Source organism: Epinephelus fuscoguttatus, linkage group LG9 (assembly GCF_011397635.1).
Source record: "Epinephelus fuscoguttatus linkage group LG9, E.fuscoguttatus.final_Chr_v1".
NCBI lineage: Eukaryota > Metazoa > Chordata > Actinopteri > Perciformes > Serranidae > Epinephelus > Epinephelus fuscoguttatus.
This window is the reverse complement of record NC_064760.1, coordinates 37,568,505-37,595,756: the sequence shown is the minus strand read 5'-3', so window position 1 is coordinate 37,595,756 and position 27,252 is coordinate 37,568,505. Positions and strand designations below refer to the sequence as shown.

The 27,252-nt window shown below is 39.6% G+C and overlaps 1 protein-coding gene across 3 annotated transcripts in view; it reads right to left on the bottom strand.

The window, feature by feature from the left end:
- Nucleotides 1-27,252, bottom strand: part of si:zfos-2326c3.2 (misshapen-like kinase 1) — an 84,619-nt gene that overhangs the window by 55,732 nt on the left and 1,635 nt on the right. For all 3 annotated transcript variants that reach the window (XM_049585196.1, XM_049585195.1, XM_049585197.1), the window contains exons 3-9: nt 12,080-12,136; nt 6,287-6,412; nt 5,653-5,763; nt 4,458-4,548; nt 4,155-4,285; nt 2,813-2,867; nt 2,525-2,603 (exon numbers count right to left, since the gene is read on the bottom strand). In XM_049585196.1, coding sequence (XP_049441153.1) covers nt 2,525-2,603; nt 2,813-2,867; nt 4,155-4,285; nt 4,458-4,548; nt 5,653-5,763; nt 6,287-6,412; nt 12,080-12,136 — 650 coding nt within the window. The remainder of the gene's footprint in view (nt 1-2,524; nt 2,604-2,812; nt 2,868-4,154; nt 4,286-4,457; nt 4,549-5,652; nt 5,764-6,286; nt 6,413-12,079; nt 12,137-27,252) is intronic.

Here is a 27,252-nt window from a genome sequence, read left to right as displayed (position 1 = left end):
TTTGTACATCAGTTACTCACCACATATCACATTGAATTCATAAAGAAAACTTTTTTTTCTTTTATGCCTCCATGGTCAACAAATCCAAAAATGCTTGATGAATTAAAGCCATAGGGGTCCTCATGTATCCAGTCGTATGCTCAGTCCTTCTCAAACATGCATTTTTACTACAGCATTACTTTTTAAAATACTTCCACATAAGGAGTCTCACAAACAGATGAGTAGCACGCCAGGGTGTTTCAACTCTGCTTGTTCTTTCCATTGAGCAGAGTTCAAAGACACACACTTACACAGGCGCCTGTTGTGTGTTTGGGAAATACTGAGCATACGACTGGATAAATGAGACTTGAATTGCACTGCATGAGTTGTGTGAGATTTAGTAAACAGATGATTTGATATAATTTTGCTCTTGTTAAACTTGGCCCCCCATGGCAAAAATGAATGAAGATTATTTCCAATTTTTGAGTCTCCATTCACCATTAAGGCATATGAGCAGAGCAAAGTATTTCACAAATTCATGTAACATGGGGTGAGTGATTAATATACAAGTGATCATTTTGTTGGTAAAATATAAATAAATATATATGTGCCCTAACAAACTGAATTTTTTTTAATTAATTCAGGTATAGATTATATGCCTGATCAGGAGACTAAGTTAGCCTTTACATAACACAATAATATCAATGAGTTTCTTAATTCTCAAATCCAAATTAATTTATTCTAAACTGCAACACCAAGCTTCACTTAAAGATATAGTTTGCACTCTCTTCTTCATTATCATGTTTGGTCAGGTTCTTGTTAGATGCCATCTGTAAAGCACTCTGTGGTAAAATGACCTTAAAACGGTCTATAAATAAACTTGAGTTGACAAATGAGAAGTGGTTCAACTGAGAAGAAATTTGAAACACATGTAACCCATACCTGTGCTACATTAGTTAAATAGGTTGCGGCATTTTCACTGACTGAAGTCTTTACCATGACAGTGAAAGCACTGCATATTTCAAACTTTGTTTTTAACTTACACTCTCACACATTTATTTATTAAGATTGGTAACTTTTAATTAAATAATCTCTTTATTAAAGGAAGGTTTGCATAGACATTATAATTAAAAAAAATTAAAAAGCACTCCAAAAGTATGTAACAATGTATGAGGTGAGAACACAGTAAGAAAATAATAAAGTGGAGCAAACTAACATAATGTGCAAATGTGCAGTCAAAGTGACATAAAAAGTTTTCATCAGATGTAACAGACTAGAATAAAAACCAGCAGGTTCATGAGTCAAACATTTTTCAATCAATAACAACTTCTACAACATGCCATAAAATTCTTAAATATTTGTTTAAACTCACCTATCGTCTGCAAGCTAGTAATCACTTGTTGGATTATTACCAAGGAAAATCCTTTCAAAAAATGTTGAGCTTAACTTTTGCTCAGGAAATATATGGGTAATGAAATACTCCTAAAATTTAAGAGGTATGTAGTCCGTGATCTGAACACAGAAAACGGAAGGAATATGTGTTGCTGCTTAGATTTTGGTTTGCTTGCTGCCTTTGGGAGGCCCTGAGGTAAAAGGACTGTTGGAGCTATTAAAAGCTGTCCTATGAACCCATGTTTCTGATGACATTAATTCTGAATGAAAGACAGCATGAGTTCAACCACCCGTTCCATCTTATCCATTATATATGGAAGAGAAGGAGATGGGATAACAGGACAGTAAAAGAGAGAGGGGTTAATAAAAACTCTGAGATTAAAATGGCAGCATTGTGTTCATTTTAATAAAGGACAAATGTTTTACAGGTTGTGAGTTTCATTGAAGCAACAAAATCAAGGCCTAAATTGCAGTTCCTTTAATGGCCACTTGAGGCTGGCTCCAGAAGCAAGTAAGTCCCTTAAGACCCCCATGTTAAAGTGTCCAACAGCAGAAATAAACATGCTTACAGCCTGGTACAAAAAACAGGTTTTGGTGTCCATAGCTAATTTCAACATTTATAACAACTGTACAGAGGGTGCATTGTCATCTAATTCACCTGTTTACATTTTATGAAGGCTTAAAGTTACGCATAATTAAAGGAAGGCTGCTTTGAGTGACAGACTGTCTACGAATAGTGTCCAAGTGTCAGATCCACAACCCATTCCTCCACAGTGCCAACCCCTTGCCCAAATATGGCCACTTCTGGCTCAAAAAAATAAATAAAATAAAAAAATAGATGGTGAAAGCCAATATGCCAAAGTCAAGGCTTCAAAACCGCAGGCTACAAACCAGTGGATGGCTCCATCCTTTATTTTATACCGTGAATGGTTTATCTTGTTGCTTGCTGAACATGCCTGGACATGCCCCAGTGACTTTCAGTTTCATCACAGAGAGAGAGTTGGGATATCTTTTCTCTGACTTTCTAAAGCATTAAAACCCAAATCAAAGACCACCTGCTTTCAGGAGAGAAAACACTGCCCTCTACTTCCTGTTGTAAATACAATATACACACATAATATATGTGTGTCTGTGAATGTGGTCGCAGGCTTACCATTTCTTTGACTTGAGTTTGGGAGGAGGGTTTCGTGGAATCAGAAACAGAGCTCTCATTGGATGCATGTCACACAGAGCTACAAACAAAGATAGAGAGTATGAGAGGAAAAGAGAGATTGACAGAGACAGTGAGAGACAGAAAGAACCAGATGGGGACAGGAGCAGTGATAGAAAGCAGAAAATTAAATCAATTCTGAGTGGAACTATACATAGATAAAATTTAACTGCTTGACATCAATGACATGAGTCAACATTGTGTGTATGTTGGGGTGCATCTCTAACTTACGAGGGGCTCCTTCAGCCATCTCTAAAGCCGTGATGCCTAAAGACCAGAGGTCACTCTGCAATCAAGAGAGACAGGAAAAGGTTAAGACTGGTGAATGCACAGAACTTAGCTTGAGTTTGGTTAATTTCCTGTAAACTTGGGATTTCCTCTTTATATTCAAACTGTAAATCAGTGTGTGCGTAGTGTGTGAGCACAGATCCAGGAATTCCAGAAACAATTTCCAGGACGTGGAGCCAAATTTCTGGCATTTTACAAAAGAACAAAAAAATAAATAAATCAGTGGATTCTTTTCAGCAATGTACTGGATTTCAGAAGTCACTGCCTAATTACTTCCAGAATAGCACACAATTAGCTGAGATTCCATTCAAGGATGTCTCTGTGAACTATGATATACGCTATCTAATCAGCAAGAGTGAACAGAAACTTTCTGGTCAAAGGTTTGGGTGATGTTTTCTCAGCATCACTAAAGAGTTTTTAGGCTCCCTTCAAAGACTTTCTGCCAGTAATGAAATTCTGTTATGAATAGTGATGAAAAGTCTTCTGTTGAATATGATGTGATGTAGGCTGAGACCCAATTAACACCTCACAATTCTTGTGCAGATCAGATAACTATCAGATATCAAAAAAGATAAGTAAATGCACCCAAGAAGCATTTGAGACAGACTGAAATCCAATTATATATGTAATCTCTACCCCTCCCACATGTAACTGCGTCAGTGAATTCTCGTATTTAAGAGGTTAACCGATAAATCAGCACTGATCGGACATTTAACAAACAGTCATTATCAGTGGAGCTCAGAAGTGGACGATGGCTGCTCATCTTTCTCCAGTCACATGGGGACTTACATTCCTGACCAGAGCTGAGAGGGAAGGGTTGTGTCAAATGATCAGTGGGTACAACTCCAGCCCCAAGTTTTTATGCTTCAGATCTATTTTCTTCCTGTTTTATGTGTCTAACTACAGTGATTGTGTGTTGGTCCCTGAGTGAAGCCAAAAGGCGAGGCCTTTCAGTCTTATTGCACTGCAGTTCATCCCAATCTTTGTTGTCTCCACTGTATGTGTTGTTGTATGTAGTTGATCAACTGCTACATTAAAAATAAAACAAAAAAAACATTTACACTCTTAGTTTTTACCTTCAGACAACATAAAAAATGGCCTACATTTGCAGGGCGATTCTAAAGGGCAATAACGTTCTCAGTACTATTGAATGTTTGAATGCTCTACACTTTCTCATTTTCCTGTTGGATGCCTTACTTATACATTCATGAAAAAGATGAAACATGAGGATGAAAATGTGTGTACAGCTGGCCAGAAACACAACTATTTCCATGTAATGAAGTACCCTGTAGTCATATGTGGCCTCGGGGTTCTCGTCACAGGCAATGACTTCTGGAGCCATCCAATAGGGAGTACCGATGAAGGTGTTTCTTCGACCGATAGTCTTATCCAGCTGTGCCGACACTCCAAAGTCAACTGAAACATGAAAAAAGTGGGACAATTTCATGTTTCAAAGCAACCACAATCTTTGCCCCTTCATGAGATTTATGCATGTATGCATGTAAGACTGTGTGACTGTTCCTCTGTTTTGCCTGAAGGCACGCGGATGTGCTTGAGAAACCACAGTGCATGTGTCGATGTGTCATACCCAGTTTGACTTCAGCATTCTCTGTGAGCAAAACATTTTGTCCCTTAATGTCTCTGTGAATCACATGATGGGAGTGAAGATGGGAAAGACCCTGAAAGACAAATATACACGCACATAAACACACAGATAGATACAGAGTCAGATGACCACATAGTATGAAGTCGCAAGCACTCTAAAATAGTACAAGCATTATGTGCTTCTTTTGAAGGAATACTGAACAAAGAGTAGGATTTATTTCAAGTGTGTTGCCTGCTTTTCCCTTCCAGGAAAGTTCAAAATATCCTTGCTTAAGGTAGCAGAGTGACCTAGTAGCACAAGCTACTGTGGCACAGTTTAAGTGTGTGTGTGTGTGTGTGTGTGTGTGTGTGTGTGTGTGTGTACTCTCGCTTCTTCAAAGGAGGTTAAATAAACAAAGGAAGTGAGTCTTATTTCAGACAATGACTTCACCATGCTTTGCCGGGTGTCTGTGTGTGTTTGTGTGTGGCACTGTGATGTTGAAACAATGAAGAGACAGCATGGCTGACAGCAGCAGGGGAAACACTGGCGACAGTCCAGAGCGCTTTGTGCCTCAAGTTTTTTTTCTATTGAAAAATAATCTCACTTTCATTCTGTCAGTGATAACTTTGCATCAAGGACACATATGTTAAAACTGAGTTGATACAAGTTGATCTGCTGTTTGTGTATGTGTAGGTCTGTTACTAGAGCCACACACACACACACACACACACACACACACACACAGAGCAATGCAGAGAGCAGTGCAAACATCCCGGAGTCTTTCTCAGGACCCTGTGATCTCTCATAATGATAACCATAACATCTTACAGACATGTGTTTTAAACTGGCCTTTTAAGTATATAAATGAAAAAATAGATCAATTATTCCCTCAGAGTCACAGTGGGAAAACATGACAGAGATACTGAGCATCAGTTTGGCTTCTTCTCTTTGATGTTTTTGCAGAAAGAAAAAAATCCAACACTAAAAGTAGCATCATGTTTCTTAGACAACAGCAACAACTCATCCAGCCTTTAGTTTGCATCCACACACAAATTACTACCTCTGTTTTAACCAGCACTAAAAAGGGCCTCTAGCATAACAACACCTCAGAAACAAAGTTCCATTGTTGAGTCTCCCATACAGTTCTATAGTGTGTATGCATGCTGTGGTGAGTGTGCATTTTTTATGTCGACCGTACCCTGAGCACCTCTCGGCAGATGTAAGCTATCCAGTCCTCCTTCAGACAGTTCCCCTTAGTCTTCTTCACCAAGTCTGTCACAGAGCCGGCCCCACAGTACTCCATCACCAACTAGATGGAAGCATACGGAAATGTCAGGCATGTAGGTACCAGCCAAAACAACTGTGATTGTTATGAGAATGATCTTGAAAAAAAACCAAAACACATATGACATACTGTATGATAGTTTCAAAATAAAGGCAGAAGAGTAGCAGCTATTTTAGGGCAGAACAAAATTGTTCTAGGCATTATCCATAATTTTGACATTCAAATTCTAAATCACTTGCTGCACAGATTTTTTTATAATTTTTTTTTTTGCATTTCTAAACATTCTGTTTTAACCTTGTATTTCTGCACAGCTGCAGATTAAGATTATGCTAGACTAATATTATTAGTGTTATGCTATTTGTAGAAGACAACAGTGCAGAAGACACCTCAACTGAAGCCAACAAAAAAAAAAAATGGACATTTGGTACAGCCCTAACCTATTTCATAATATATATATATATATATATATATACACACACACACACACACACACATATATACATATATTTTAACTCAATAGCAAAAACAAGTAGAGTAGTTTACAAACCCAGAGTTGGTGGTCCTGTCCAGCAGGACCCTTCTTAATAAAAGCTCCATAATAAGTAGCGATGTTTCTATGGTGGGAGTAACTCTTCAACATGTTGATCTCCAGTTTTATCTCCTCTTCTTCCTCCTGGACAGAAAAACAGATACAGTGCAAATCAAACTCCATGTTCAGTATTATTTGGGTGACTAAATATTAATGTCAGACTGATTGATGGGTATTCAAAGTAGATTATGCTTAGTAGAAATCAGAATCGGGTTACTTTATTGATCCCCATTGGGATAACTCACAGAGTATGTCACACACTACACCACATGGAGGATTTTAAGAGTTCTGCATAGAGTAGTTGAGAAGTGTCATACTTCTGCTCTGAGAGTAACTCCTCCAGATCTCTCTCCTCACTTCCTGGTTTTTCTTCCTTTGAGAATTACATTAAACTATCACAAACATTACATGTTTAAAGGGAGTCTTCTCCAGTTTTCAACCAGCTTTGTATCAAAACGATGTGGGTAGTATGTGTGAATGAACTGTAGTAAACTTCCTTCCATCTAACCAGTGCCTAGATACCGCCAACCCCCACCCCTGAAACCCAGGAGAGACAGCGAAACTCCGCCTGATGACGTGTTTTAAGTCATTCCTATTTGCTGCCTCTTCCAAGCTGTTGCAACAACTGCAGGCTGTACTTCCTCATTTTCATATTGCCCTCTATCCATGCCACCACAGCGGACACAGAGTATCGAACCATATCAAGATATAGACTCGCCTCCCTCTGTCTCTCTCGCTCTCTCTCTCTCTGTCAAACTCAGACCAAAACTCGATCAAACACTAAAACTAGGCAGTGCTGATCGGATATAAATCACAATTATGGTACAGCACTGCCTATTTTTTGCCTCAAGTGTTTTCAGAAACATATTTTAGCGCTGTATTAAGCTGTGATAGCAAGAGTTTGTGAACAGGAAGAGGGAGCCACTGTTTCCTGCACAGTGAAAACAGAGGCTGAAAAAACTGAACTCAAACAGTAAAAATAAGCAGTGCTGATCAAATATTAACTAAGATTCTGTTTCAGAAACATGTTTTAGCAAACCATTAAACTGTAACACAAGCTTGTTTGCTGCCTGCCAGCTGCCATTGTGTCAAACAGACCTGTTTGCATTATGTCACCCACCAGCGGGGGCGGTAATTGGTCTGGAGAAACATAGTGCATTCTGGTTGTTGGAGGGTTTCTACCTCTTGAGCAAAAACGAATGCCAGTTTTCTCTGGTCACGTAGGACCAGGTTTCAAAAGTATTTGCATCTTTCCACTGCACTGACAGCCCAGTTAATAAAAAGACCTTCTTCCCAGCAATGAAATACGTCTTTAATACTGCCTACACTATGGTTAATCTACAAAGGTTGAAAGTAGGCACTTTGATACATAAATAGATAAATGGAAGTCAAATGTTTATTTTTATCTTTATTCAGCTTTGTTGTCCTTATTTCAACTGTACGTCTTTTTCTGGGTATGTACACTGAGAGCACTAAAAAGGATTCAAATTCCATGTATGTGTCCTCATTTACTTTGCCATAAAAGCAGATTCTGATTCTTTAAAGAACTTTTCCTTTTTATTTCCATTTCCATAGCACCATGCGACACAAACACGTACACATCCAGACAGATAGCATCTCCAATCAGACTGTTGCGCAACCTCTAAATGGCCTTTCACCCAGCCATTTGACCTTAATTCAACTACTGCAATTTCTCAACAAAACAACCAAGGATGGTCAGTGTTAGGAGACACAAGGACCAAAAAAGAGAGAGTGGAGGAAACAGAGTGAAGCAGTTTTTGTTTTCTCGCCATAAATCCTGGAAATGACTTGCGACTTCTCCAATTCACTGAACCCCTTAATCTACACTGGACTGGAGGAGAGGTGGAGGAGAAGAGGAGAGGTGGAGGAGGAAGAAGAGCGGAGCTGGAGGGGCTGGAGGAGGTAGATGTGGCTGCTGTTAATCAGAAAAGAGGAAACAACCGAGAGCTTCTCCCAGTCACTGACCTCCTTTAAATCTCCACAGGACAAGAGGGGAGAAAATGACAAGGCAGAGTTTGAACTTTCACCTCCATCTGAAACACAAGGCCTCCTGCCTGTGTCTGCACTCTCCCTCTCTTTGTTTGTGTGTGTGTGTGTGTGAGGCAGAAGGGAGATAATAGCCAAGCATTTCCTGCTAAAGAGTTTGTCTGCAACACAGAAGACCCAGAATATCATCAACAGGAAAGAAACCAATGTGTTGAGTTCTGCCGTGAGCAGATTTGTGGCAAAGTACAAAATCTGACTAGTTTATAGTACATTTTTTAAAACACAACAGAAACTACTTAACCACTGTTGTTTACTTTTCTTTGAGTTAATCAGTTTATATTTGTCTATAAAATGGAAAAATTGGTGAAAAATGAATATCACAACTTGCTACAGTCCATTGCAAAGTCAAAACCAAATGATACTTTGTTTAACACATAAAAAAGCAACAAACCTATCTAATACAACCTATGAAATGAGAAGCAAGAATGGTACTAGATGAAAGTTAAGCAGTATTCAACATTATTACAATTCAACTATTTGTTGGGAAACCGTGAATGTCTGTACAAGTTTTTTTGACAACCCCTCAAGTAGATTTTTTATAGGTTCAATAAAACTTTTAACACACTGGTGGCACTAAAAAAACAAAACATGAATGGCTGTACAGAGTTGTGGGAAACTTCAGTTCAGACTAAAGTAGTGGACTGACCAACCCGACATTCATCAAACCAACATTGTCTTTCCAATAAACATGCTTATGGAGTTCCTAAAATTACTTAAAGGAATACTTCACCAACAAAATGGCCATTTGTATATCAATTACTTACCACATGGTACCTTGAATTCTTGAAGAAAATTTTGTTTTTCTCACATGCCTCCATGGTGAATAAAGAATTCAAAAAGGTGAACATTCTTCATGAATTGAAGTTAATGGGGGCCCCGCTTAACAACAGCAAAACAATATCGAAACCCTTGTTTACAAACTCTCACAGAACTCATGCAGTATAATCCAAGTCTCGTTTATCCAGTTGAATGCTCGGCACCTTCCAAACACATGAATCTTTACTGAAACCTTAACGTTTACAACACTTTTGCCCACAAGCGGTGTGCCTGATCTGGTGCCCAGACACACTACTCATCCGTGCATGAGACTGCTTGTACTAATGTGTTTCAGATCTTACATTTTAGTGAAAATGCATGTTTGGAAGTACTGAGCACATGTCTGGATAAATGAGAATTGGATTATACTGCATATGTTTTGTGGGAGTTTGTAAACAGATTTTTTTCATATAGTTTAGCTGTTGTTATTTGCAGTCCACACTTACTTCAATTCACAGAGAACGTTTGCCTTTGGATTCTCCATTCACCATGGAGGCATGAGAAAAAACATTGTGAACACATTGTGAGTTGAATAAATTAATCAATTTTCTGTTGATCAGGTAGTAGTTTCATGACAAGAACCTAGTGTATCTGTAAGCATGTCCCTTTGAGAGAGAACTTGTTGGTGAACAGGAAGGGCTCAGCCTGACCACATTATAAACAATGCGATCAAACACTGCTTTGCCACATTATGGCCAGCATACCTTACACAACCTGCTGCAACATTCTTTTATTAGCCCACATTTAACCCCATTCTGCTGGTACTGGTGCTCTACATCTGTAAACCAGCAGCAGTATTCAATAAAACCTTCACACCTCCCCTGTTTGTCCCCTCGTACAGCTGTGAGACCACAAGGCAGCGCACACAGAGTCAGATCAACTCCATCTTTAAACCCAAACTGAGAGTTAAAGGTGTAATACAGATATAACTGCAAGGCTGACCCCATCACTAGAATTTAAAAAATAGCATCAGAGAGATTTTCTTTGATCCTCAAATTGAGTTACAGTATGATGAGTTTTATTAATAATTTATGTCACCAGAACTATCCAAGATTGTGGTTTCAAAAGTTAACAGAACTTTAATATCAAGGAAATTCTCCCGGAATCTAATAAAAAACTACTTCTGGGTCACAACAGAAACATTGGTGGGACTCGGAGAACTGTAAGAAACAAGAGACTATTTCATGTAATTCAATTTTGTCAGGCTGGTGGTATATGAAAGTAGATTTTTGTTTCATTCTCTGTCTTTGCTTTGGGGAGGGAGTTAGAAGAGGTTGTCAACTGCATCGTAAAAGTTCCATCATTACAATTACCTGCATGAGCGGAGAGAGAATTGAATTGGGAAGAGACAAAAGAGAGACAAACTGCTAAGACTACTCATTTAGTCCAATAATGGCTTTTAAAATCTTTTCACAAGTGCAAACGCCTGCAAATGTTGTGATATTGTTACATTTGTTTCCAAGGCAAATTCTTAAAAGGAAATACTGCCATCAAACAATATCTTGTGCTCTGTCTCTTTTAGGGATAATGTGACTTGAAAGAAAAAAAACTGCAATACAGCAGAAAGAGAACTAGAGAGAAAGGTTTCAAACAACTCTGCTAGCTGCTCTTAGTGCCTTAAAACTAACTAACGGACTAATTATACTCATTCCTGGGTTGTGACAGTTTCTTTCTCTTCTCTCCTTTCCTCTCTCTGTAATCATCTGATATTTTACAGCTCTGTTGACTCCCCAATCTTGAACATACTGCAACCCTGAGCCAGCAGAGTCTCTAAAAACAATCATTTTCTTGTGAAAGATTTTACAGGTACTGAAAATTAATTAGCGACCTGTCTATTACGGGATAATCTTTTTGTGGAATTACTACTTTAAACCTCTCAAACCAGTCCAACTTTTGAAACCAAATGGCACCAGCAAGAGCATTTGACTTGTCTGGCTCCTACATCACAGACAGAAAACAAACAACACGTCGGCAGGTAAGTGCACCTCCATGAAGCCAAAAACATAAATTTCACTTTTTCCTTTTTAGGTGCTTATATTTCCCAGCAAAGAGAGGATACAGGAGAATCGATTTAGACTTAGGGCAGATCTATACCAGAAATAAAAATGCAATATAAAGACGTACTCCAGCAATTTAGTGTTGCACTTCCATAAAGTTCAGGCACTCACAAGGGACAGATTAAAGAAGAATGGTCAAAATCGATGCAGCAGAGGCTGAGATATCCTGATTTTTAAGTCCTCCAAATAGTTCAGACTCCACAAAACACTGGATCCTACATTTCCCATCATTCAACTTAATAGTGCCTTTCATTAGACCCCCTGCCTCCTAAATGCCTGTTTCTTTCAAACCCCACGACTCCAGTTCGTGATACAGGCTTTTCTTTTATACATTTGCAGCCTGGAGCCCAATCCTAGATAACATCATCACAGGGTTATGTTTTTCAGACTCTGGAACTCTCCCTCCAGAGCCACAGAAGACATTATATGACTATTCTCACAGATGAATAAACTGCACTTTATGTGTAAAATCAGTGGAATGCCCCTGATTTAAGTCTTCTTTCAGATATTTTGAGGATACTCTGTATGATTGTTAAAGCCCATGAGAAATGCCCAGGTTTGAGGAATCATGTATCTCCCACATGCAAAAAAAGACAGCACTTGCATTAATATTCCCATATGTGGATCATATGTACAAAAAGGTAGGTCAAGTACAGTTTACTTTAACCATCTTTGGCATGACTATCTGGTGGTTCTGGGAATGCTGAGACTAATTATCACATTTTTAACAAGGATGAAAAAGAGAGGATGATGGTAGGTAGAGATGGAAAGAAAAGGAGTGAGTGTGTAATTTAATGTGATGTGCTTTTACCTCTGTGACTTCCATGACTTTGATAGCTGCCAGTTGGCCTGTCTTGACATGACGTCCCTAGAGAAATACATGAAGAAAGAGTTAAGGTCAAAATAGGCTAAAAAACTTCACATGGCATGTAAAAAAAAAGCTTAGGGTTTGATGAATAACATAGTTCAGTATTGTTTTGTATTGACTCTATCGGATTAGAGTCGTGTCAATAGGCAACATCCCTAAATCCCACAAGAACACAAACTAATCTATCAAGAGTGTTTTGTTTAGTGTGTTAACGCTGCAATGAACATGCACAATTCAAAAATAAAAAAAGGAGGAAAAAAAATACAAATTTAGGAAAAATTGTGGACTAAATCCTCCGGCTGACATGCTGGAGCTGAGGTGCAGCTCTGAGTGAGGTCTGGATGAACTGCAAACCACAAAAATATTATGAACTCCAGATATAAAACATCAAACGTGTTTAAATTTATCATCAAACAAGGACCGCTTGGTGCACTAAGCTCACAAGACTAGGTATTGGCAAAAGTGGGACTGATGTGGTAATAAAAACAAAAGTGAATCATCACACACTGGAAGGCTTGGGGAAATATTCATATCTATTAAACCACGGGTGTAACTGAGTGAATAAGTGTTTGAAGTAAGCTTGATGGGGACAAAGGGTAGATCAAGATATAAAAGATTATAATTCAGAAACACCAAACACAGTCCTATTAGTGTTGAATTTAAAATCACAACTCTAATCAGCCAAACAACTGTATAAGTTGTGCGCGCGCGCACACACACACACACACACACACACACACACACACACACACACACAACATTTACAACACCACTTCTGAGTGAATACTTGGATTGTGATATCATTTTCAGCACTGGACACGGCTATGTCTACATAATTTCATTTTCTCATGAGAGGAGCAGTCAGAAAGAACAAGACAAGGGGCAATATGAGAGAGGGAGCAAGCCAGCACACAGAGCCAGAGCTGTAAAGTGCAGTCAGGTGAAAAGGGGAAAATTGAAAACCTTGTCATGAGTCAGAAAGCTGACAAGATACTAGAGTAGCTACTCTATAAGCCTTTAAGCTGTGATGTATGACAGGACTCTGAGCGAGTGTGTTTGTGTGTGTGTATGAAATAGACCGGAGGGCATGACAAACCCCACTATACTCAATCAGTCAGCTAATATTCAGGTACAGATGGACAAATGCAGAGAGTGAGAGAAACACAGTGAGACAAAGATGGATGGAAAGCTTGAAAACAAACACTACATTCTTAATATTTGCCTTTTTCTGTTTTATTTTTTCTGCAGCTAAATCTTTGAAACTCTCTCCATCTCTTTCCAAAGACTTATCACTCACAGGACCAATTTCTGTATTATTTAGTGGGCAGTGGAGGAAAGCAGAGTGCTGAAACCTGTGTGTCTAAATCAAGTATGTCCACATCAGAGTCTTCTGGTGTTTTCCCAAGAATTAAACTGAGCAGTTCAAACACATCAGTCATAATGCCGCTGAATGGATGCAATGTGTGTGCTCATATCTTGATGTATTTTGGAAGACTGTGTGAGGTGATCAACATTCACAGTAATCTGTCTTCCTTCATCATTTTAAGGATGTCAGAAATCAGATTCTAAACCAAAAAAACAATTCAAATGTGATCATAAAATCAAAGATCATCAAAACAAAAAAAAACAAGTTGAAAAATGCCCAAATTTCCCCTTAATAGTTTGGTCAGTTGACTGGTAAAATTAGCTGTTATTTATTACACTTTTTGATAAATTATTGAAATCTGACCATGTGGCTTAAATGTGGTATATTAAAAGATATGGCAGTTGATACCATGCAGTCTATCTTTTAAAAAAGAATTTGAAAATCTACATCACAATTATTAGGGCATACAACTCTTTCATTTCCACCCGCTTGGACTACTGCAACTCTCTTTACACTGGAATTAATCAGTCATCTCTCTCCCGTTTACAAGTAGTACAAAACGCTGCAGCCAGACTTTTGAGAGGTATCCAAAAGAGAGACCACATCACCCCTGTCCTAGCCTCTCTCCACTGGCTGCCAGTGCAGTACCGTATTGATTTTAAACTTCTTTTATTCACATACAAAGCCCTGAATGGAGTGGCCCCTTCCTACATGACAGAACTTTTAACCCCATACTCCACCTCTAGACCCCTCAGGTCGGCTAACCTAGGGCTTTTAACTGTTCCACGCACTTATTTTAAACTCAGGGGTAACCATGCCTTTGCGGTCACAGCCCCCAGACTCTGGAACAGCATTCTCCCCTCTGTCAGACTTGCCCCCTCCATCGACTCTTTTAAATCAAGGCTAAAAACGTTCCTTTTTACTAAAGCTTTCAAGTCCTCCTGATGTTGCCTATGTGTTTATTTGTGCCTTGATCTATGTTGGTTGCTGTTTTTGTTCTGTTTATTATATTACTTGACTTGTATCTCTTTTATTCATTTTTAACTGTACAGCACTTTGGTCAATTTGGGTTGTTTTTAAATTCATTCATTCATTCATTCATCTTCTAACCGCTTCATCCTCTTGAGGGTTGCGGGGGGGCTGGAGCCTATCCCAGCTGACATCGGCGAGAGGCAGGGTACACCCTGGACAGGTCGCCAGACTATCACAGGGCTGACACATAGAGACAGACAACCATTCACGCTCACATTCACACCTACGGTCCATTTAGAGTTATCAATTAACCTAGTCACCAATCTGCATGTCTTTGGACTGTGGGAGGAAGCCGGAGTGCCCGGAGAGAACCCACGCTGACACGGGGAGAACATGCAAACTCCGCACAGAAGGGCTCCCACGCCCGGGATCGAACCGGCAACCCTCTGTTGTTTTTAAATGTGCTTTATAAATAAATTTGACTTGACTTGACTACAACCTACAATCTGTTACGACCTAGTACTTTATCAATGGCAGAGCCTTCGATTGGGAGGATTATGCTAGCAAAATTAGCTAACTAATCAATATAGTTACTAGTTGATGATGAAGCTAGAAAAAAAATTGGCATTGTATATTTCTGCAAAGCAGGGATAGATTACATTTCCACATTATCATGTAGCAGATACACTGAAACTTTAACAATGCTATAGTTAACATGTTGTTAGATTTAGGAGCAAAGTCCACTTGGTTGTGATTAGGAAAATATCATGTTTTGGCTTAAAACACCCATTTTAAGTGGAACAATACCAGCAGGAAATGCAGCTATGTCTCAGTACAAGACGAATGCATTCTGTGGCACTGTCCCTGCTGAAAAAACACCCGCGTTTTTTGGTGGCTAAACACCGCTGGAAACACAGCGATGACTCGCTAAAAACAATGGGTCTTGTTGTTTGTTGATCTCAATCCGTGGTCTGCAGCATGGCAGGCATCTAGCCCAGGTGTCAAGGCATTCTACTCCACCTCCCACGATAAAGTCAGTTAACATACTACGTCAATTTAGAGACACTGATATGTACGAAATGTGCAAATGAAGCGCATTTGTGGTTTGCAGAAAATGCACAACGCCAACATTTTCTACTGGCACTTGGGCTGGCTTGCTTCCCTCTCACATTAGCAGAGGCACTCATTGTTTCAGGGAAGCTGGGCAAGCCCTGAAATATGACCAGGACAATATGTCAAATAAGGCTGCACAATTAATCAAATAATAATTTCAATCACAATTTTGACTACCCACAATTAAAGGAACATAATCAACTGTAATACTGGTGTTTAAAATGTGTGCTCCTCAAGCAAGCACTTAATAAGCCATCATCAACCATTGTTTGGAAGTATTTTGGACTTAGAAGAGAACAAATCATGTGCAAAAAGTGTTTGAACCCCAGAATTAAAGGGTAGAAAAATGTTTAACATCCTAACAGTTCATGTTAAACATGTCTGACAATGAAGTTTATTGAAAATGTTGCTGAACTAGCAGTTGTGACTAGACACCTTGTCAGATAACAACCCTGCTGATATTCTTCTTATTTATATTACAATTTCATGGATGTAAGATGCACTTTGTCAGGCTCACTGACCTCTGTTCTATTCTGGCCTTGATTCTGTCCCCAAGTAGAGGACATTGTCTCCATAATTGCAAAGGATTGTGGCATACAAGCAGCCACTGGCCCAACTGTGATAAATAAGGAAATGGCCTTCCTGTCCCTTCAGACTCGATGGTGTCGGCTGGCTGTGCTGCTGCCACCGCTTACAAATGTGAAATGTTCTGACTCTCATCTGAGTTTCTTATTAACAATATGCAGCACTCACACTCACACACACACACATACACACACACACACACATACACTCAAAGGGCTCTCTGCTCTCCACCAGAATTAATTGGAGGAAGCTTGTTCACTTTTTGACATTGAGGTCCAATGAATCACACACACAGGCTCGTATACACACACATTATGACGCTGTACAGTGCTAGGACTCAAACACAGACACAAATAAATCCTGATACAAATGCCTTCTCCATTTCTGTCTGTCGCTTGTACTGTGACACACACACACACACACACATTGGCAGAATAAGTGAGCACTACAAATATTGTGTCAGTGAAAAGGTTACTGTAATACATCCATGCGAATGCTAATTAGATACGAAAGACATTTATAATGCAGACAGCAAGGAGACAAATGAGAGAAAGCCTAGTCTCCAACGCTCTGTCTCACCGCTCTCTCTATAATATTCTCCGTCTGTCTCTCTCCCATCTCCCTCCCCTGCGTGTCCCCTACAGAACAGTCTGTTACTGTATTTACATATGTGTACTTTGTGCTTGGATGGACTGCATCACTGGTCAGCTCTCATTTCCAAACTTCATGTAGAAATGGTGCTCTGTGTGTGAGTGTGTGTGAGTGTGTGTGTGTGTGTGTGTGTGTGTGTGTGTGTGTGTGTGCACATTTTGCAAGTGAAACAACCCATTTTTTCCCCATTCCATTCACATGGAGCCTTCACTGGCTGGCACTACACAGTCAAAAAGACTGTACTGGTTTGACATTATATTGAGCAGCATAATGCTGCTAAAAGCTCACTCTGGCCCACTGTCATATGAAAAGAGAAAATGAAGTGGGCCCCTTCTGTGTTTGTGTGTGTGTGTGTGTGTGTGTGTGCATGCATGCAACTGTCAGCGTACAAAAAAGTATTCACCAGTTTAGCTCTGGGAGGAACCATCTTGTTCATTCATAAATTTTATCACCTGCAATTTTAATTAACTATTAAAGGTGAGATTTAACATGTACTCAATAAACATTTTGTAGGTGATATGATTCAGTCACCATTTTCACCATTATAGCTGGACTGATGATGAGCCATAACAATATACTGGCTGATATTAGCTAATTGCAGATATAGTGGTATCAGTGTATACTGTATGTTGGACAATAAAAAATTTAAAAAACATAATATTGCTGAGACAATTTTGAAACAGTCATTTTGACACTGTTTGTCCAGCAAAGAGCAGAGAAAGGTATTTTTTTTTTACTACAAAATATCCCTCTAATTAAATATTGTGGTCACATTAACTCATTTTCTTGCTTGTTCTTGTTCATAAAAAATTGCAGCATAATACATGCAGCAGACACAGAGTAATATTAGCATTAATTTGGCATAATCTGTGTGTACAGTATGATCAGAGATATTGGATGAAGCTAGATACCCCACTCAGCTCACTTCCTGATTCAGTGACGTCAGTGCCACGCCCCCGTAGGAGACTTGCAGCAGCTCTGAATGTATTGTCATCAATGAGGAAAATGAATGTGATCACAATTTATGGTCAATTCTTTCGCCCTGTAGTCACTAAAGTAAATATTGGGTTCATTTTCCACAAGCCACACATCTTCCCAATATTCTGACACTAAAGCTGCATTTTTCATCCACACAGATAAAGAGAAAGTTAACTTTGTCTGAGCCCTGTCCGTCTCCGAAAACAAGTTCTCGCGAGATCTTGTGATCTTGATAAACAGGCGGTAAAATCACAGTTAGCTTACAAACAGTTATTTACCGCTAGTAATTAAGGAGGGGGGGTAGCTAATTTCATCTGTAGTCCTTGGGCAGGAAACAGAGAATAATTTCTCTGCTAAAAGACACAATTATAGATACTACATATACTAGTACATTTTTGAAGGGTTACTCATGTCTGTCTTAATTTTGGTACTCTTCAGTTTAGCAGTAGTGTTAGCCCTATGCTGTACCACATTAAGAACAAAACTAATAAGATATTAATGCTACACTGGTTAGCTAGCCTTGGCTGCCCTGCAGTGCACATGGGTCAGGTGGGAGCTAGTTAGTGGCACTGTCAGAAAATAGGGGAAAATGCCTTGAGTAATTTTACAAGAGCCCAGTGTGACATCTTCAAATGGAAAAACAGACCAGAATTCCAGAGCTATTCAATTTACTATCATCCACGACAAAGAAAAACATCAAAGTCCCACAGTGAAGATGCATTAAACCAGCAAATGTTTGTTTTTTTTGATTATTTTTTGCTTTTAAAAAAGTCTAAGGTGATTATTTGATGATCAAAATAGTTGGCAATTAATTGTTTGTAAATCAAGTAATTGACTTAATAATGAACTGCTGCAGCTCTTCATGAGTGTAGCCTTAAAAGGCTGCACTACAAACTTAGAGTGCGGAGTTTGAGAGGCAGGGGATTACTTGAGGCAGGCAAGATCTAATAAAAAAGATACATGTACCTAGTTGCATTATGGGAATTGTAGGATACAGCAATTTCTGTGCTTCACCCATACTGGGGACTACGAGTCTTGATATCTCAGCCTCTGCTGCAGTTATTCCTGACCATTCTTTTTTTCCGTCTGAGTTTTTCCATTCCCCCAACTTTATGTAAGTGCAGTACTGAATCTCTGGTGTACTTTTAATTATAGTTTTGGCATTTAGAAAGTACAGTAAGAAGGCAAGTCACTTCAGAGGATATTCTAACTAGTAGACTTCCCCCATATTCCCACTAGTCTGGGTCACACAGAAACACACACATGGGTAATCAGCACAAAGCCTGGCTCCAAACCTCATGGGGGGCTACCTTCCTCTTCTCTCTTTAATTTTCATCTGTCTCTTTACCTCTTCCTTCCTCCCCTCCTGTCTGTCTCTCTGCCTTTCACCTCTGCTTTCCTCCCTTTAGCCCTCACTGCTCTCTCACTTTCCTCTTTCCTTCCTCTCCTTTTTTCCTTTGTCTCTCTCCAACTCTTTTTCTTTTACCTCTAACAAGCACAAACAGAGTTCTACAACTCCACGTTGAAGGATGTTTCCTCTGTCTCTGTCTCTTCTTTCCCCTCAACTCAACCCCCCGCGCAACATTGCTATGTTTTGAAACAAAGACTTTCATTTCAAAACAAGATATTATTTATTTAAATTTTCCACATTTTAAATAGTATGTTATAGTGTAATGGGCAATGCTTTGCTCAGCTGACATGTCCATTTCTTAATATGAAGAAGAAATGGAATATTTTCAACACAAAGAATCCCTGCAGTTTATCTAAGGCTGGGCGAGTGTTTATCAAAAAACAATGCTTCCAGTGGCTTGTTCTGTGAAGCAGCTGCAGGAGGGCCTCTGCTGTAGACACTAAAGGGGAGGGGGTTAGTTTATTTGCAACTGCAAGTAGCAGCTGGTCCAAATGCACATTTGGACATTTTTTACACTCTGGTCAGCAGATCAGTGAACATGAGCAAGATAAGACTGATGATATGTGGGTCACAGAAAGAGAAGTGACGCTATTGAAACCAGAAAAATTTGAGGAAGTGCAAGTGATTCAGCTCTGGGAGTTGTATTGTAGCCAGCTGTTTTATGGCTGTGCACAGTCCATGGTGTTTCAACACGGTGTCACCAAGGTTTAAAGCAGTGGGGGCAACATTTGGCCTTTCACCAACTTGACTAAAATACTTAACTCATACCAACAAATCCGTGTCAAAGTTAGGTTTTGATGTTTTTTACTACTATATACTATGAACATGATTTCACTGTGTGGGTCAATTACAAACAGTCCACGGTCTGACAAAAATATTTCCACTAGTTTTATATAGACACAGTATCTATAAAATTTAGTCCTAAAACAAGTCATGAATTTCAGCTTTACTCAGACCGGCACAGTGTTGCATCAGCAGTCATCGTAGCGCTTAGCTTTAGTGGAGTTTGACATTTTCACATTGTAAGAAACACACACACACACACACACACACACACACACACAAAGATGACTCTACAGCAGTGGCTTGCAGGGAAGGGAAGTTCCTTCTGCAAACAGGGAAACGCCCTGTGTGTGTGTGTGTGTGTGTGCGTGCGTCTGAGTCTGTGTCTGGGCTAGTGTGTGTGAGAATGATGACTGCATGGTGAGTGAGAGATGCATGCACAGTGTGTGTGCCTCATAGTGATGCAGACCTAAGAATGTCCAATAAAACAACTTCATAACTTCACGTTTGTTTGGAAAGTTTCACAGCTGAAACCACGACTGTGTCGCTGTTCATGAACGACAAGCCGCTCTTTGCTCTTAACTTCAAAAGAAACATACATCTGAATGAGCCCTCTTTAAATATGGGAAGAGTAAATAAACTATTGATAATTTAACGTAAACCAAAAAATTCCAAGACAGTCCTGGTAAGTTGTTTAGTCACTATTTCTAAGAAGGCAAAACTCTCACATTGTCCTGAATTCTTCATCCTGGGGCCACAAACTACTGCAGGCATAACACCGTGTGACTACTACTGCACATAATGCATCCTTTAATACTAATGTCAAATCACTAATGTGATTTGACTAATGCATCTGTTGGACACTAATGACTTTGCCTTGTGTGCACATGTTTAGGACACCAACAAAAGAAAACAAAGAATTAAACATAAAATGAAATCTGTCCATGAAAAAAGGGTTCAAAGAAAAAGCAAAAGACAGGCAGGAGAAGAGAGGAGAAGGCGAACTGAATTAGAGATACTGAAGAGGGAAATGAGAGGAGAAAAGGGTGATTGTTTTTTTTTGTTATGGACAGCGGACTACTTCCTTTTCTGACCACAGGAACTTTTCCAGGAACTTTTTGAGGGACTAAGGAACTTTACCTGCTTTTATACAGCAGGAACCTGGATCCAGTTCTAGTTCTTGTCGTCCAAATCTCCCTACTACCATGACACTGCCAAAAACGGGTGGAATTTGCAAGGCTGAATGTCATGGAAAGGTCAAACACAGGTTTCGTTACTGATACATACTAAAGTACACAAATAACCAGAACAAAACCGTACTATATCCTCTCAACTTTGGGTCTTGCCTTTCACTTTTGGCCCTGGCTACACTCTCCGCATTCGCAATTCTCTTTTTCAACATCGACTCAACATATACAACAGTGATGGCCCTCTGATGTCTCATTTTTTGTGCAAAAATTAGTCTACATGGTGGCTTTTTAATCTGTTATTGCTCTTATTTCTCTAATCATATCAGTTCTTAAGATGTGGTGGAAACGTAATAAATGAGTGCAGTGAAGATTCTTTGAGTTCCTAACTTTTTAGTTCCTGAGGCAATTTGGCTGAAAAGGCCTGATTGTTTTCTTCAGCCCTTCTCTACTCTCCATCTGACTCTTTATTACTTCTAATTGTGCCTGTCTCAGCATGTCAGAAAATCCTGTCTGCTGACCAGGAGGCCGTTCCGCTGAATTAAAATGAAAATGAGGCTAATGGGGCTCACTTTCCCCCAGTGTCAGTTCCCACTGACACTGTGGTTTGGTTGACATGATATCTGACTACTAACTGGCAATTAGTGGATCAAAACATGAGTCATGGTAAAATGTAGCAATCAGTACAATCAACTCCTGACACTAGACATAGGTCAACTATAAGGCTTCAATTTAGAGCGGAACTAATTGGCAACATAACGTAAGTTGAACTACAAACCATTTCACCAAACAACAGACAGTGGATCAGTGTGGTTTACAGTAGGGACTACAACTAACTGCACATTACTGTTCATATATAAACATCTTGTTCCATCTCCCTCCGCCTCTTCTCCCTAAAACTCTGTTTTTCAAAGTCCCAGTGAGTTTTTATGAATGTTCCTCATACTGTCATGCCTGCCCAGCTGTCTGTCCTTACTTAGTTTTGATCTTCCATAGACCACCTGCCTGCTTGTTTTTTAATTCCTTAACATAAAATACACTGAGAACAGCTTTTTCCAACACACATTTGCCACGGTGTTCACGTCATTTCTTCCTACCTGGACATGTTGCCTATGATTTTCCAGTTGTGTGGTTTGACATGCTGCCTGCCCCATCAGGTTTGTTTGCCTGACTTGAATGACCTTACCTAACCCTGCCTACTGTTAACTGTAAGACTAATTCTACATTAACAGATTCTGTGTATACTGTATATGCAGAATCTGTAGGCAGAACAAGATTTTTGTACTGGAGGTGTTCTGGTTTCCATTTGTAGTCCGTTTGTAGTCCGAGTGGTATTGATAATGGATGTAAAAAGAAAATGAATGCAGCGCTGGGACCTCTTTCATTTTTTATGAAAGTTGCTCAGTGGTACATTTTCCAAATCGTTGGGCTCATAGAACAAGCGCACTATAGGCTTTCAATGGCTGAGCAGCTAACTTCCAGTTTAGCCCTGTGCTAACTTTATTAAGGAATCATTTATCTGCATTTGTATGCAGATAAATGATTAAAATGATCTGTTTTATTAGGGATGCACAATATTGGATTTTTTGGCCAATATCCAATATGTAACAACTCATTTGACCGATATTGACATCAATACACCCACTTTTTTTCCCAACCTAATTTTAGCGATCATCAAGTCTCTTCTGTAGTGGAATTAATATCATATTAAGGATGCATACTGTTATTGTGATGGCCCACCAGCAGATGGAGACATGAAATACAATGCTTTTCAATGTGTGTAATATTCATTCAATTGTGCAAATTAAGAAAAAGCATGTTGGCCGGTAATGGCTGACACTAATGACGTGCCCATATTATCATGGATCCCTAGTTTTTAGAGATTAGTAGGCTGTTGTCAACCAAAAAATTCTTGGTCGACTGAAATTCTACTTATTCTTCAACCAATCGATTGGTCGATATGGAAAAAAAAATCTGCAAGCTATCTCTGGATTAACTTACTCTGCCACAGTGCACTGACTGCACTCGTCCGACAAAGTGTTTTTTTTTTTTTTTCACTGAGGCTAGCATTGCAATGGGACGCGGGTGCTACAAATGTGAGCAGCATGACGAAGTGCTGAGAGTCTATTCTGCATACAGTGCTGCATGTAAAGCATTTTTTGTCCATTTGTCAAGAGTTTAAAAAATGTTTTGGGTAAAATGCTGCGGTCATCACTCTCACTTTTTATTCAGCCATCCAATCATACTGCTGGAGGGATGGGATAAATACCACATAGACCAACTCTCACATCATGTACAAGTTCCAAACAACAACAACAGAGGAGAGGATTAATGACGGAGGAATAAATACTGCTGGTCACAGTGACTGGTGTGTCTGTCCCATCTCCCTACATGCTTAAGCCTTCCCTTTAACAAGAGCAAGGGCCAGAGCAAGTCCTCCATTTTGTGCCGACAATCTTATTTCTGCCAATATTCCAAATCATGGCCACCAGATGCAACCAAAGTGTCTCAAATGAAAAAATGCTGTGTCCCCAAAGCACTCTGGCGTACCCAGCTTGGTGTTTTCAGAAGAGCGTCTGGCGTTTCAATCTGGAAAAAAACCTTTGGCTGACACATGGCCTTATGAAAGGAAGACCAGCGATTGTCTGACCAAAGAGAGTTTGGTCAGATAAGAGCACATTCACTAACTGACCAGAAGGTGTCAGCCCCAGAGATCAGCCAAAATGACCAGCGCACAAAAGCGGAAGTCTTAGCATGGAAATGTACTGGAAATATTGGTTCCAGATTGGTAAGACTGTAAATCAACTTTAGACCTCTGTAAAACTGCTTTCCCCAAACAGAGAAACAGTTATTTCTCTGTTTTGGAATTTGGGTCCTGCTTTCTGTTGCCGGCATTTACATATGGGTAAAAAAAAAAAAAAGTATAAATACAATTCAAAAGCATTTCACTGCACTACAAAGTAAGCTGTAACTGCACAAATGTGTATTTTATGTGAGTGTGCATTTAGCAGAAGAGACATGGTGACAGTGGTCGCAGCATCTTCAGATTCTTCACAAAGTGCTGTTTCTTTGGGACTTGTAGTCTTTTGACCATCTAGGGACAGTGTAGATCAATTTTCTGTTAAGATGCTGCTCTGCCCAGTTCCTTTCTGGCTAAACACATGCATTCTGCACATAATACACAGTTTCTGTTATCATGTCGTAATTGTGACACACTGTGGGAATTGTCACTGAGTTTCCTCTGTAGTAAGTACGCTATTATCTCATAACTGACTCAGTATTAAAAGGGGTACTACATAAGTTTACACTCTGAATTAAGATTTTGGTGTCTGTGTCTGTTCATGTTACATTTATATACTTTTTAAAGTATATAAAAAAAGTAAAGGGACAATGCATAATTAAAACTAATTGAGTTAGCTGAGTTAGCTAGCAGCTAATTCGCATCCGTTGTCCCTGGGCAGACAGACAAAAAAACAAAACAAAACAGCAAAAACACTACATAAAGCAAAATGATACATAAAAGTCTATCAGTGTGAGATAATAAATAGAATCGGTATGATAAATATGGTAAGATTACTTAATCCTAAAGGCCTGAACATACTCGGGTGGAACGTACGCGGAACGGACTCCGCGGAGGTCCGCGCGGACTCAAAGCGGACGTCCGCAAGCCCTGTACGCGCAAAGCTCAGATTTTACAACCGTGCGGACTCCGCTCCACGCACAAGTTGCTGTTTGGCATGTATTTTTCACATCGCAGGGATTTTTCATGGACATTTTTACAGGAAACTACAACGCGGAAGTGCGCTTGACTATGAAAGTCCGAATGACTGCGGACATTCCTCGCGGAGTCCGTTCCACGTACATTTTGCCCTAGTATATTCGGGCCTTAAGAATGCAATGTAATCAAAATGCAACACACATAAATAAACACAGGAAAAGACCAGGTGCTTTGTCAGCATCTTCTGCACTCAGGTAAATCCACAATAAAGTGTTTTCTTAAGGGGCTGTGTGTGTGTGCGTGTTTGTGTGTGTTGAGGTGTGTGCGTATGTGTGTACAGCAAGTCATTGTTCTAAAGGTCCTATTCCTGTTGTGTTTTCCCATGATGGGACTCACTGGCTGAAAACACAGTCACACACACACACACACACCCACCAGACTGGCCCACACTAAATGATTTGACAAATCTTAAGAAATAATGAAAGTGTTAGAGATCCCACACATTACAACCTGTACTAATACACTTAACAGATTTCTCCTTCAGTTTTGTGGAGAGCAACCATCTGGCCTAAAGAGTACAACACTCACTAACACATTCTATTTATAAACAACCAGAGTCCAGACTCTCAAATCTGGAAATCTCGCAGATCTCTAGTAATCAAACGTGACTTCAGAGTAAACAAACATGGCAGACGACAGGCAGAAAGTACTAGCTTTTGGCTTTTGCACTACTTTTTTTCAGAAAATTCAAGAAGAAAATTTTAAAAATATGGATTATGTCATGAGACAGCGTGAACATGAACTGTACATGTTACAGCGTGAACTCAAAGTGAGTAAATTCTGAGTTGAATCCCGTTTGATGTTCCATTCAAACACTATGAGACCCACGGGACAGTCGGCGAATGAACATGCTGAATATTTGAAATTAAGTGCAGCTATGTTGGACTTTCAGGCAGATCCAGTGATGTAACAAACACTTTTAACATACCTCACACCACAAAAAATCTGATGATGATCTTTAGGACCATTAAAAGTTGGGGCTTTGCTGACAATTGTTGGCCTTGGGGGGATCGGGCCCAAAATATGCCTGATTCTCATGTAGTATGTACTTTGCATTAGCATGTGTCAATATGCTGGCATGCAGAAACAGATCTGCATTGTCCACATTAAGGTCCATTTAATTCATTCGTCATTTCATTTACTCATTAACAAAATGAAAATACTCTCAGATATAACACCTTTTCAGATAGGGCATAGTCTATCTTGTGTAATCTTGATATGAAAAACATCAGAATCATTGTTAAGTCTCCCTCGATAAGAGTGGTCCCTATTCATCCATATTAGAGGGTTTTCCCTTGTTAAAACATTCGTGAGTGTGACTCATTGGATGAAATTTGTGATTTTCTCCCCGTGTCTAAAAGCACCCTGTGTAAAGGCCGACACAGGCCTCACTGTCCTGTGCATCTCTTGCAACATTTCCTCTTTCAGGAAATCAAGTGGCAATCAAGGCACACCCACCTTCTGTCTCATACACATTCACACACACACACTTGTAAGAACCATCCATGGACCTCATTCATTCTTTAAACCCTAAACTTTTAACCTCTACTCTAATTCATACTCTAACCTTTTAAGCTATATAACACATTTTTGGGAGACTACGTCAAAGCTACTTTTTCTAAAGCTGTTTACTCAGCCATCTCACTGTAGTAGTTACTATTGACATTAATGCCATAGTGATTATCTACAAAGCAATGCATGCCTTATGTGACCTGGGCCTGGCCTGAATTTGCACCTTTGTGTCTTGTGCTGCAGAGAAAGTAACAATCCCCCTTATACAACTTTATTCCTCTTCCATAACTAATTTTTATGACAGCAATTTGACATCATCCTCTGTTTAAGCATGCTTATTTTTCTTCTCTTTGCCATATGGCAGGTTGGGGGGTGTATTTTGCTAAGGCAGTCCGACAGTTATGATGTTTTAACTCTCTGATTATACTACAAACAACTCTCCCCTCTGACCTGACACAAATTGTAACACAAATCTGAAACTGAGCACTCACAAAGGATCTGAGCTCTATCATTGGCTCAGCTGGATCTTGTTTTTTGATGCTCAGAACTGAAAGTGTTCCATACAGGCATAGTAACACGCAGTTTGTGGTATTGCAGATGCACGCAGACATCATTTGCACTAAGGGCACAACCATCTGCACAGACCCAAATAAAACTAAACACCTCCTGTAACCACAAACCACTCATATAGACAAACACCAACAGATACTGCGATAAGGAAGTGAGCCCCACCCTGGGCCTTTAAAAGATGCTGCAGATGCTGTCGATGCTGATGTGTGT